The following is a 12649-nucleotide window of genomic DNA, read 5'->3' as shown; positions in this document are numbered from 1 at the left end:
CGCGCCCCCCGCACCCCCCGCACCCCCCGGCGGCGGCGGCCGGGGGCGGGGGCAGCGGCGGGGGGACCCCGCGGTGGAGGCGGCGGGCGCGGGGCTCGGGTTACACGGGAAAGGGGCTTGGCCAGGCGGGGGGCGGGGGGCGGAGGGTCCTTTTCTCTCTCTCGTTCTCTCCCTCTGCCTTTTTTTTCCCTTCTCCCTCCCGAGCTCTTTGTGTCCCCCCCTCCCCTCCTCTCGTCCCCCCCCCCCCCCCCCCAGCCCCCAGCCCCCTCCCAAGCCTTTGTTAGCCATGCCTAGCCTGGTAGTCCCAGGGATAATGGAAAGGAACGGGGGTTTCGGCGATTTAGGCTGTTTCGGTGGGAGCGGCAAAGACAGAGCGCTGCTGGAGGATGACCGGGCGCTGCAGCTCGCCCTGGACCAGCTCTGCCTGCTGGGGCTAGGCGAGCCTTCCTCTTCCTCCTCCTCCTCGGCCGTGGTGCTGGTGGAGGACAGCAACAACAACAACAATAACCCGCCGCCGCCGCCGCCGCAGCAGCCCCCGCCGCCGCCGCCGCCGCCGCAGCAGCCGCCGCCGCCGCCGCCGCCGCCGCCCCCGGCGGCCCCGAAGGGCTCGGCGGCGCCCAGCGCCGGGGCGGCGGAGCCCAAGTTGTGCGCGCTCTACAAGGAGGCCGAGCTGCGGCTCAAGAGCAGCTCCAACACCACCGAGTGCGTCCCGGTGCCCAGCTCCGAGCACGTGGCCGAGATCGTGGGACGGCAAGGTGAGCGCTCGGCCCCCGGTACGCCCGATCCCCCCCGCGATCCTCCCGGTCGCCGGCCCCGGGACACTCCCCCGCGGCCGGGGTGCCCCGCCGCTCCCTCCCGCCCATTGTTCGCGGCCGGGGCCGCTCGGCCCCGCCGGGGACAAAGCCCGGAGGTCCCGAGCTGCGGGCGGAGGGCTGCGTTCCCGGCACGGGGGTTTTTGGGAAAGGTGGGATGGGAGGTCTGTGGGAATGCGGCGGGGTCTTGTCCGGCTGCCGGCACCGGAGCCCCGCGCGCCGCTCCCCGGTTCTGCCGAAGAGTGATCCCGACCGCGCTCTCCTTAAAAAAAACCTGGGAATAAGGCGGGGGGAGGGCGAGGGGAGCGGGCTGAGCCCGGCCCCGCGCCGCGGAGCCCCCCTTTGTTGGCCGGGCGGAGGGGGTGTGGCGGTGCCGGCCTCGGTCCGAGCGACCGGGGAGCGGGAGGGAACTGCGGTCCTCACGCCGCTCGTGGGAGCGCGGGGACCCCGGAGCGGGACCCGCCGTCCCGCGTGGGCCCCCCGCAGCCACTGCCCGCGCGCCACCACAGTGATGCTTTTGTTCTCCTCACGGCTCCGTTCGGAGCGAGGTGGAATGGAGGAGGGCTTTAAAAAAAATCATATATATATATATATATCTCCATACCACACCCACTCTTAAGTCACCCCTCGCCCACCCCCACCGCTCCCGGGTGTGCGGTGCGGGGCACCGCGCCGCCCGTGGGCACTGCGGGAACCGGGACACGGCGCTGCCGAGAGAAGTTTTGTGTCGCTACAGAGGGGAAAAAAAAATAATAATAGTGCGGCTAAGTGTTGGGGTTTTTTTCTTTCTTTCTCTGCACAAGTAACTTGACGCTTTGGAAGTGCGACGGGCAGAGCCTGCGGCTCCACAGGCAGATGCTCACCCGTGGTTTGGGATCCCAGGCATCTGGTTCGTAGTGGGACCCGATGTGTGATGACCCTCCCAGTGCCCTCAGGCTGACGTGGGCGAGGGGAAACCTCCTGGAGAGGGACACAGATGGCTCCGGGCAGGGCATCATGATGCTGGGGCGTGTGGTGGGAACAATGGGGCCTGTGGAGGCTCCTCTCGCTCCCACACGCAGAACGAGGGTCCGGTCCCCACCCCAGGATGGAGAGTGGACAGGAGTCCGGGGAGTGCTGACCTTCCCGAACCTTGGGGCGTCTGCAGCCGAGGGAACAGCTCTTACTCTGGCGTCCACCACGCTGGGATGGGGGCCCCTCACTGGGAAGTTGGGGAGATGGCTGGAGCGGGGTGAAGGTCTGGCCAAGGAGATCCCGCTGGTCCTGATCCTAATCCTCCCCGTGATGCCTTTACACTCCCAGGAGTGGAGCGTGGGCAGACGCAGCGGGCTCAGCACCGACTCCGCACTGGTGGGTGTGAGGCCGTGGAGAATCAGGCCCCCTTTGTTTAATAAAGTTGGGAAAGAGAGAGGATTCGGCAGGCGGAACTGAGGGGAAACGTGTGGGGGCTCTTTTCTTGTAGGATCTCACTGCTGCCCCAGACTCCCGGGAAGGGGGTGTGTTCCAGTGGGTTAACAGCGCAGCGCGTGCCTGTTGTGGCCAGAGTGATGGAGAGGAACGTGGAGACCTGCAGTTTTTCCACCATTTTTAGCATGTGTGAGGGTTTTCCCACATCTGGGAAACTGTGAAATGTCAGTGTGCTGGAGCCCTGGGGATGCAGCTGCGACTGCGCTCCATCCTCCGGTGGGGCAGACAGTGCAGGCTGTGCCCCATCATGGAAGCAGGTGGGATGGATCCCGTGCTGGGAGAAGCCAGGATTCCTTTGGCACAGTCCCCGCAGCCATGGCTCTTTACTCCAGCAAAGATTGTGGCTCACACTTGTTCCTAAAGGCCTGTAGGAATGTCTTCAGTGTCTCCTGTGACTTGTTTTTGTGTGGAAGGCCAGATTTCAAGGGTCTGGAGCTGGGTGCAGGGCTCCCAGGGGGACTGAATCCTGCACTCTCATGGATGCTTGACTAGGAATTCCAGAAACTGCAGATTGTCAGCCTTTGGTAGTACTGCTCATGTGGTGGATGGTTTTCTAGGAAAACAAGTGTTTTATGGGTACCAGTGAACAGAGTGATGAACATCTTGCAAAAAGTGATAGTGAAATAAAAATGATTTCAGGGCTTTACTTGGTAACAGGGTTGAGCTTTTTCTCTAACTTATTATTTTCTGATCTGAAGAAAAACACTGTTCCTTCTGATTATTTTAAAATAATATCTACCATATGTGAAGGTGTTCCTCATGGGCAAGTGTGGATATGAGGGGCCTGGATCTGGGCATGGGGGCCCTGGTGCCCATGCCTGGCCATGGGAACTCCACCTGCCTTCAGGCCACCCCTTGCTTTGCCAAAGGAGTGTAAAGGCACTAGAGCATAATAAGGCCCCATATATTTTTATTGGACTGTCTGGTCTGTAAGGGTGGTTTGGGAAGAGGTTTAATTGTGGCGGAGGGGATGGCTCCACTTGGAGTGGGAGATGCTGCAGAAGCTCAACCTGAGCTTGGCAGCTGCTGCTTTCCCCGGGAACTGTGAGCGTGCCCTTGCGGAGCCAATCGCCTGCTGGAAGCCTTGCTCGGGTTTGCGCTGGGACTGGTTTGTGCGCTGAATTTGAGCAGCACATCTCTGGCAGCACGGCTGTGAGCGGGGTGGGTTGGGGGACTGGCTGGCATGAGATGGTGAGCTGTGGAAAGGGGCACTTGGTGGGAACTGGCTGGACAGGCACAAGAGCTGCTCCTTCACCTGATGCCCCAGAGTCTGGCAGAGAGCTGAGTAGCTGGTGGGATGTGCCAAGGGCTACTTTGCAAACTGAAGGAGAGAAAACTGATAAAGGAAGGATGAGAGCATGAAGTCATAAAAATCCTTTTGACTGGCACCTGTGACCACTCTGGCCCTGACCATGGTTGCCAGTGACACCCCTTCTGTGGCTGGAGGTGGAGCCATGACCTCCATGGCTGCCTTCCTGTTGCTGCAAGGGTGAGGGCAAGGAGGTCTGTGCCTGGGTTGCATCTCCTGCAGATCATCCCTCCTTCCCTTGGCATGTGTGCACTCCAGCTGTGCTGAGGTGGGTGACTGAACCTCCTCGCATATACCATGGCAGGGATGGTGCTCCCTGGTTGTGGAGCCACTCGGAGTCTGCCTGGTGGCTCTTTTATTTCTCCTGCCAACTCTTGCTGTGGATGTCTTGCCTGCAACAGCCTGTCTGGGACTGCACGGGTTCTCATGGCTGTGCAGATGAATTTGCCAGGGTGTAAAGACAAAGCACTGGAAGGGTTTACAGGTGGGTTTTGAGAACAAGATGGGATACCAAGGGAGTTGTGGAGGAGAAGTTTCTTGCAACCCGAGGGTGTGCGTTCAGGTGGGAGAGATGCTGAGAGAGCAGAGGGCATCGTGTTTCAATCGTGTGTGCTGTGAACTTGGAAAGGGGAAGAAATCCTCAGCCACTGCAATATCTGGGTTCTTCCCTAGAAGTCACCTGAGATGGGTGTAGATCAGCCAGATCAAGATTCATATCCACCTTTTCTGCCCACTTCCACAGACAACCTGGGCTGCTGTCAGTGGAGCCAGGAAAGACACCGTGAGTCACATTTCAGGCCAGATGTTGTGGCTGGGGAGATGTGATACTGTTTCTTTGTGTGTCTGGGGTGTGCAGGTGTTGGGAGAAGGTGTGGAGTATGTTTGGCTTCCTACTGCACCTGCTCCCAGCAAGGACCTTCCCTCTAAGGATTTTTAGTCCCTCTGTAAGGGTTTTTGGTCTCTCTGAGGGTTTTTGGTCTCATCACAGTGGTAGCATCTATTGTCCCCTGTACCCAGAGACACTCTTGGATGCAGCATCTCCCAGCCTGCTTCAACCAGCCTGTTGTCACCAGGAATGAGATTATGAGAGAGGCGCTTAACATAAATTACTCTTTCTTGGCAAGGTGAAGTCAAATAACAAGAGGCCCCACTAACCTCAGGTGATTGGGCTCTTTGTGTAGCTCCAAACATGCTTCAACGCTCTCAGCATTTAAAAATAGTCCGAGGAAGCCTTTTCCATTGAGGAAGTGTGATGATTGCAGCTCCCCCACCCACCCTGTGGAGGTGGATGGATGTACAGCATCCGAGGAGCAGCGAGAGGGGCAGATCCCCTTGTCTCCTTGCTTCACAGAAATCTCGGAGCTAAAGCCACCCGGTCTGGTGGGGCCTGAAGCCAACCTCCATTCGCTGCTCCGGCAGCTCGGGATGAGCCTTAAAGGGAGAGAGAGATCGCAGTCGGCGTCGGGTTGTTATAAAGTGTTAATGAGAATCGGTCTGAATTTACACCAGGGAAAAGTGCGGAATGGGATCGACTTTGTGCGGTTTGAACTGGAGGTGGAAGGAGAAAACAGGTCTGGGAGAGAGACAAAGGGAATTTTCTAGGGAGACACGCACGCTCCTCCGCGCATCGGATCGGATGGGATGGGGCGGCGGATGCGGCGCTGACCGAGTGAACCGCAGCGCAGCCGCCCGGAATCTAGGGCAGTGGGAAAGCGTGCTGGCGGTGGGTGGGGGCCCCCGCCTTTGTCTGGCAGCCCCCTCCCCGCATCCCCCCCGCATCCCCCGGCCGCTCGCCGTGCCTCGCATCCCCCGCGCGCCGCCGGCCCCGGCCCCGGCTCGGAGCGTGTGCCCCGGGCCCGCGGCAGGATCGTGCCATGCGGGGGGCCACGGGCACACCCACTCCATGCGGTGCATCGCTGTTGGGGCCCGAGGGCTTCCCGTTCCCAACTTTCCTCTGCCGCACAAGGCGGTGATTGTCTGTGGCATCAGGGCAGTTGCTTTTGGCTGTTTTGGGGAGCTTGTTTTTCCTTTTTTTTTTTTCATAAACAACTTTCATCGTGATGTGAAAAAACGTAAAATCTCTGCACTGGAATGAAGCGGTCACTGATTTTCCTGGCGTGGTGTATTGGGTGGGTTTTTTCTTCCTTCTTGTAAACACAACTTGCATCATCAGGACAATAAACCCTCGATGCAAAGGGATTTCCTTGGTTAGTTGTGGTCCTTTTGTGTGCATTTGTGTTTTTTGACACCTCTTTCGTCAGGTTTTCAATGCAGCAAAGCCTTACCCCACAGGCCGTCAGGAGGGTTTATTTGTGAGGTTCTTTGTGTGCTTGTCTTTTAACATGGCTTTCATCTTAACGGGAAAAGAACGCCCCACCTTAGCCGAGGTAGCTGAGGGTTGTTTATTTTATGGTCCTCTTTAATTTTATGACTACAACAGAAAGAAAGACCCAAGTTCTTATTTGCCCTTAGATTCTCTTACACCCCACTGGCACTGTCGGAATGGCTTGAGTAGGGTATTTACAGGTGTAATTTGTATCCATGCAGTGTAACAGTGCCTTGGGATAAATGAGAGGAGGGCTAAAAACCTTTTGTCTGTAGAGATTTATTTTCTATCTGATGAAAACAAGAAATAACAGGACATGGAGTGAGTTGGGGGGGGAGAGGAGGGTGTTTTTCAAAATAAAACCACAACAAAATCAATGAAACAAAAAGCCCCACCTCGAGGCTGGCTCCGGAGCTGTTTGCTGTAGCTGGTGCAGCTTCTCTGATGCTTCCAGGTGGAGCTCACACTCCTGGGAGTCAACTGGCCCATGCTGGAGGCACCAGTTGGTGCCAGGTGAGAAGCTCTAGACTACATCAGTAGCAGGATGTACCTGTGCAGGATCTGACCTCCTGGCAGCACTGAGGAGAAGGTTGTCAGTGAGTGTAAATCTGAACTGACACCAAAGAGAAGTATCTGATGGATCTGCTCCATGGGCACGGCTGCACCTGCCATTGCACTGTTCTGCTGGCAGGGTCACCACCTGTGGTGCAGTGGCCACATCCATCCTGTGCACTGCTCCGGCCTTATCCCGCTGCCAGAGCAGCTCCTGGGACCACTGGGGTGAACCCCAGGGAGGTCCCATGGAAACATGTTGGTTTTGGGCTTCTCAGAGTGAGAACATTTGGGATGAGTTCATGCCAAGGACACAGCAGTCTTGCTGCCCTCGTGAGCAGCTGCCTTAGCTGGAGAGGTGGACCAAGGTCCTGGCGCCTTCTCCAGTAGTTTTGATGGATTTGTTGCCCTGATGCAGGGCTAAGCAGGGAGGAGAAGGTGGCTGTCCAAATCTCCCCCTGATTCCCCCACCCATCTTGGCAGTGTCTAGACTATTTATTTATATGTTTTCGGCCAGAGCTGGCCTCTCTACAGATTAATTCCAGTTAGCTGACTGGTCTGGGCACCGGAGGCTCCCCAGTCCTCCAGGGTTTGGTCCTGTTTGTGGTGTGCTCAGGTAATTTGCAAGCACATTTACTTTGAGTCAATTGGCAATCAGTGAAATTAAAGAGAAAAAGGCTTAGGGGGAGGAACTGAGCTTACAACATCCTTCACAAGATGCTTTGGAATCCGCATTATTGGCAAAAAACAGGATAATAAAAGGTAGGGTGTGGAAATACAGCAAGAAAGGGCTTAATTCTCTGTTTAATATAAAATTCTATGTGGCAGGAGTCTGCCAGGGATCGACACACTGGTGTCTGTGCGCTGCTGTAAAAAGAAGATGCACAAAGTTATGTATTAGTACAGCTTCGACGGGTCATTTACTCCCCCCTTAGTTTCACATTTTGACATCACCTGCTAAGCAATTTCCTCCCCTCAACCTCCCTTCTCTTTGAACAAGCCGCCAAGTAAAGTGCTTTGTTGTGTGGTGGTTTTAAATTTCAGTTATGCACGAAGAAAGTTAAAAAACCACCCCATACAGGACAAATTTCGTTTGGAATAAGCACATCAGGCTGTGCTGGCATCAGGTGACAGCTGGGGTGTCACGGGCCACATCCTGACATGGCTGTGCTCCATCAGAAACAGGGCGACCTCAAAGGAGGCTGTTTAGTGTGCAAAGCAGGGTCAGGGTTGGGGCTGAGATGGGCCAGGAGCCTTAGCACTAAATGGGTAAATCAGGTTTAAGCACGGCCTGTGCTTTTAGCTGATGTAAACCAGTGCAGTGCTCCTGGAAGTTGTGGAGTTCTCTGGATTTGGGCTGCCGATGGCTTGGCCATTGTCTGCACCAGTTTGGAGCTGCTGGAGGTCAGGGCTGCTGAGCCCACTGGGCTGCTGGGCTTGCCGGAGTTGGTCTAATTTCCTGCGGGGTGATTTTCTCCCGTTCATAAGCACAGGATCCCCATCTGTCTGTCTCGGCAAAGCTGGCTTTCCGTCTGCAGGCCTGCACGGAGACCCTCCCTCCTCCCCCCCTTCTCCCACTGCCGACTGCACCACGCGTCCTTTTGTCCGTTCCAGATCCTCCCTCCCCTCCCTCTTGCCGTGCTCTCTCCCTGCCCATCTCCCTTTTGCCGTTTTGGGGTGACTCTGCTTTGCTTTCACACCCCTCATTCTCCTCCTCCCTTGGAAGGGATCAGGGTGTGCCTCTCCCTCAATTTTCATCACCTTTCCTCCATCCCTAACTCGCTCCCACCCCTCCAGCTCATGTAACACACTTAGGTTTGCCCTCATTCATGTGTATTCCTCGCCACCATTCCCTTCCATCTGGCCCCAGCATGGAGCCCCCGTCCTTTGTCACCGCTCTGCCTGCCTGACCCTCCGAGTCGCCTCTGTGATTGTTTCCTGTCGTGCCGGGCTCAGATCCTTCTCCCCCACACGCTGTCATTGTCCCGCAGCTCAGAACAACGCGGAGCCCGAGCCCAGCCCTGCCACACGCCTGCTCGAGGTGCTGCTCAGGAGAGCGAGCCTTGCGCTCCAGAGGCGGGGCGCGGGTCACCAGGAATTCGGCGGAGCTCCTTCGCCCTGGGGTAACGCATGGGAGGCATTTCCAGCTCGATGCGTGCCGTGAACACCCCCTGTCTTTCCATGTGACGCTTCGGTGATATCCCTGGGGAAATGGTGGCATCTCTGTTAATCTTCCTAAGATGGAATCTCCATCTTTGGAGCGAGCGGCACAGTAGTGGGGCAGGGAAATGTCTGCCAGGGGTAGGTCAAGGACAGCCCACTCTGCCCAGGGCCTTCTGGAGGGCATAGGTGACCCCTTACAGTTTTAGCCCACTCTCTTTGGAATGAACCTTTATTCTGGATTTTGCCTGCATGGGTTTATCCTACAGTCGAATGGTGCCTGGCTCCATGAGGTCCTGTCCTCTGGATTTCCTGGGAACTAATAACACACAATGGGATGACCATCTGTCCCCATGGGCATTTGGAAACTTTACTCAGCAAAGCATCACAAACCTACCTCAGGGTGCAAACTCTAGGGAGTAACCCGTGAGCTGCACTGGATTAGGCAGGGGATGGATTTGGTTTGGATTTGGGCATTTGCCCAGCTCCTTCCCTTTGTCAGATCTGGCATTTCCATTCCCCAGGAATGTGGAATTCGTGGCTCAGAGATGTGTTTAGTGCAGCAGCATCACGATGTGGAGTGTTAGAAGTTTTGCGGGAGCCCAAGGCAGGAGGCATCAATTCTTCCCACTCCACAAATGGGCAATAAGGCTCCAGGAGCTGAAGTAGCTCTGAGGAGTTAAAAGCCATGCTGGGAGTCAATAGTGGAGTCCGGATTTACTGGCACGATCCTGTGCTGCTGCCAAGACCCTCGGACGGGCAATGGGGTTCGCAGCTGCACCAGGAGGGCTCGTGTGCTTGTGGTTCATCAGGGCTGTGCCTGGTGTCCACGCGGTGCCGGTGCCGGTGCCGGTGCCGGTGCCGGTGCGGGTGCTGGTGCAGGCACAGCCGGCTGGGTGGAGCACGCTCCGTGCTGGGGCACTGCTGGTTGCAGCGTCTGCAGCGCCTGTGAGCGTGGGGAGTTCTCCTCAGCTGTAGTGGCACGAGGCTGTTTCCATCGCCACAGGTGCAGGGTTTGATCCTTGCCAGCGGCGCGGTGCGGTGCGATCGCTGCGTTCCGGCGAACACCCCGATGTCTCACGAGAAGAGCTGTGGATAAGTGGCAGCACTGAGTGGCAGCCCTGAACTCCCAGCTGGGGAGATGCTGTTATTTGTTAGGATCGGTATAAATAATGATGTTCCATCCCACAGGCTGAGGAATCTGCATTTCGTGATTGCAGAGACATCGTTTGCAGGTCGTTGTGTGTTAAAGTGTAGCGTTAGTAGAGTGCAGTTGAGGAAAACCTGCTGGTGTCAGATGGTCAGAGAGGACAAGAGATTGACTCTTCTGGGGAGAGAAGGTGGGGTGGGAGTAGCTGGGGGATCTCACAGAGGTCCCAGTGCTGTATCCTCATCCTCTGGTTCCATGAGCCTGAGTCAGACACCCAGATCCTTGGGACACCAGGGCAAAGTGCTCACCTTGCTCCATTTGTGGTGGTGGAGATGCAGTGCCCTGGAGAATCATGGATTTTATTTTTTCTTGGAGATCTGAGCTTAGAGCAAACCTCCCACAGAGAAATCCCCAGTTTGCATGGCAATTTGGCAGCAGGCTTTGGAAATGCCTTGGGCCACTGAGTGAGGCTTTGGAGAGAGAGGTCCAAGGGACAGGACAGTAGCAAGGGAGTAGTATAGAGAACTGTGTCATGTCTGTAAAAATATTTAGTTGTTTGGTGGCACTTTGGTGTCATCTGGGTACCTGGAGTCATGCAGCTGTCTTGAGACCCTCCAAAATACCATTTGGAAGCCAAAAGACCCTGGAAAGCCTTTTTTCTTTTTCAGAAAGCAGAAGACTGTTCTGTAATGTGAGGAGCTGGGGAGTGGGCTTGGTGAGCTCCTGGAGCTGGGAGAAGGGGCTCAGTGGGCCCTGGGAGCCAGGGAATGGATTCAGTGGGCTCTGGGAGATGGGGAGTAGGCTTGCTGGTGTCCAGAAGGTGGATACTGGTACATGAAAGCACAGGCTTGGCCAGTGATCTTGGGAGAGAGTCTGAGTGCCCTTAGCAGGAGTCTGTGCACAGCCTGCTGTGGGGTTCATAGGAGGGCAGCCCTGCCCCATTTCTTGCTGTTTTGACCCCAAAGCAATTCCTGGTGTCTTCCTACATCCAGCCATCTAGTGCTGCCAGTGTTTGAGGTCCTGCAGTATTTGGGGTGGGGAGACCAAATTGCTGCATCTCTGCAACTTCCCTTCAAACTTGGACTCCTGAAATTCACCAGAACCTCCTCAGTAGTACAGAAGTCCCCATGGAGGGCTGTGCTTTCTGTAGTCATGGCATGTGACTGCCCTCAGGAACTGGCACAGAGTGGCCCAGGGGCACCACATTGACCACCCAGGCTGTGAGATTGGCATCCCCCTGCTCTCTCCTGTCACCTCTGGAAGCCCCACACTTCAGCCTGTCCCCAGAGCCCCAGGGTGGCCACCTTTTCTGGGGAGGCAACTGGGGGAGCCACCTGGGGGCTCTGGGGACAGGCTTCTCCATGGGGACGGACCACTGGCCCCTGGGGGTGCCTTGTATTGCCCCATGACTCATTGGTGTTGGGGTGTGTGGAAGGGAGATCTCAGGAATGATTTTTGAGGAGAGGCTGTTGGGGGGATTGTGTGGAGCAGGGCAGCTCATAAAATGGTGAACCCCTTCTGGGGGATGAGGGAGTGTGGCACTCCTGAGGGAAGAACTCTGAAAATGTTGAGGGTGGACCTCTCTCTGGCATTTCCCAATCAGCACTGGGGGAAAAGGGTCTTTCCCTCCTTCCAGGTCCTGGGATGTGTGTGCCATGTGGCACAGGAGACCATGGCTGCTCAGCCCAGTGTCCTGCAGAGCAGGGAGGGTAGTGGGATGGCCTCGCTAACCACCATGCCTTCTCTCTCTCCCCAAGGTTGCAAGATCAAAGCCCTGCGGGCAAAGACCAACACCTACATCAAGACCCCGGTGCGGGGCGAGGAGCCGGTCTTCATGGTGACGGGGCGGCGGGAGGACGTGGCCATGGCCCGGCGGGAGATCATCTCAGCAGCTGAGCACTTCTCCATGATCAGGGCCTCCCGCAACAAGGCGGGCACCACCTTCGGCAGCGCGCCCACCCTGCCGGGGCAGGTCACCATCCGGGTGCGTGTGCCCTACCGTGTGGTGGGGCTGGTGGTGGGCCCCAAGGGAGCCACCATCAAGCGGATCCAGCAGCAGACCAACACCTACATCATTACACCCAGCCGGGACAGGGACCCCGTCTTTGAGATCACCGGCGCGCCAGGCAACGTCGAACGTGCCCGGGAGGAGATCGAGACCCACATTGCGGTGAGGACAGGCAAGATCCTGGAGTACAACAACGAGAATGATTTCCTCTCCAGCAGCCCCGACTCTGGCATGGAGAACCGCTACTCGGAGGCCTGGCGGGTCCACACACCGGCGCCGGGCTGCAAGCCCCTCTCCACCTTCCGGCAGAACAGCCTGGGCTGCATCGGCGACTGCTCTGTTGACCCCGTCTACGAGACCCCGCGGCTGAACGACCAAAACGATTTCAATTACGGTTACCTCTTCCCCAACTACGGCGTGAACAAGCAGGATCTGTACTACGGAGTGCCGGAGTCGGGGGCCCCGATGTGGGCTGGGCAGGAGAACACCAACCCTGTCTCGGTGCTCTTCTCGAAGCAGCAGCGCTCCAGCAGCACTGGCACCATCCACCCCAACTCCCATCGCTCCCCGTCCTCGTCCATCCCAGAGCCCAGCCTCTCTGGGCTGCCCAGGCGGTCGCAGGGGGAGCCGCTCCAGGGCTTTTCCAAGCTGGGAACTCCTGCAGCTGCCCGGACGTCCGTCGCCAGCAGCCGCGAGTGCATGGTGTGCTTCGAAAGCGAGGTCACGGCCGCGCTGGTGCCGTGCGGCCACAACCTCTTCTGCATGGAGTGTGCCGTGAGGATCTGTGAGAGGACTGATCCGGAGTGCCCGGTTTGCCACGCAGCAGCCACTCAGGCCATTAGAATATTTTCCTAAAGAGACAGAG

General features: G+C 57.1%; 1 protein-coding gene across 1 annotated transcript; it reads left to right on the top strand.

The window, feature by feature from the left end:
* The first annotated feature begins 278 nt into the window (after positions 1-278).
* On the top strand, positions 279-12649 carry MEX3A (mex-3 RNA binding family member A). Its single transcript, XM_071579585.1, has 2 exons — positions 279-755; positions 11534-12649. Exons 1-2 carry the CDS (start codon positions 287-289, stop codon positions 12637-12639), a joined length of 1575 nt encoding a protein of 524 aa, XP_071435686.1. The 5' UTR covers positions 279-286; the 3' UTR covers positions 12640-12649.

This window comes from Pithys albifrons, chromosome 30 (assembly GCF_047495875.1).
Source record: "Pithys albifrons albifrons isolate INPA30051 chromosome 30, PitAlb_v1, whole genome shotgun sequence".
Lineage (NCBI taxonomy): Eukaryota > Metazoa > Chordata > Aves > Passeriformes > Thamnophilidae > Pithys > Pithys albifrons.
This window is presented reverse-complemented; position numbering and strand designations above follow the sequence as displayed.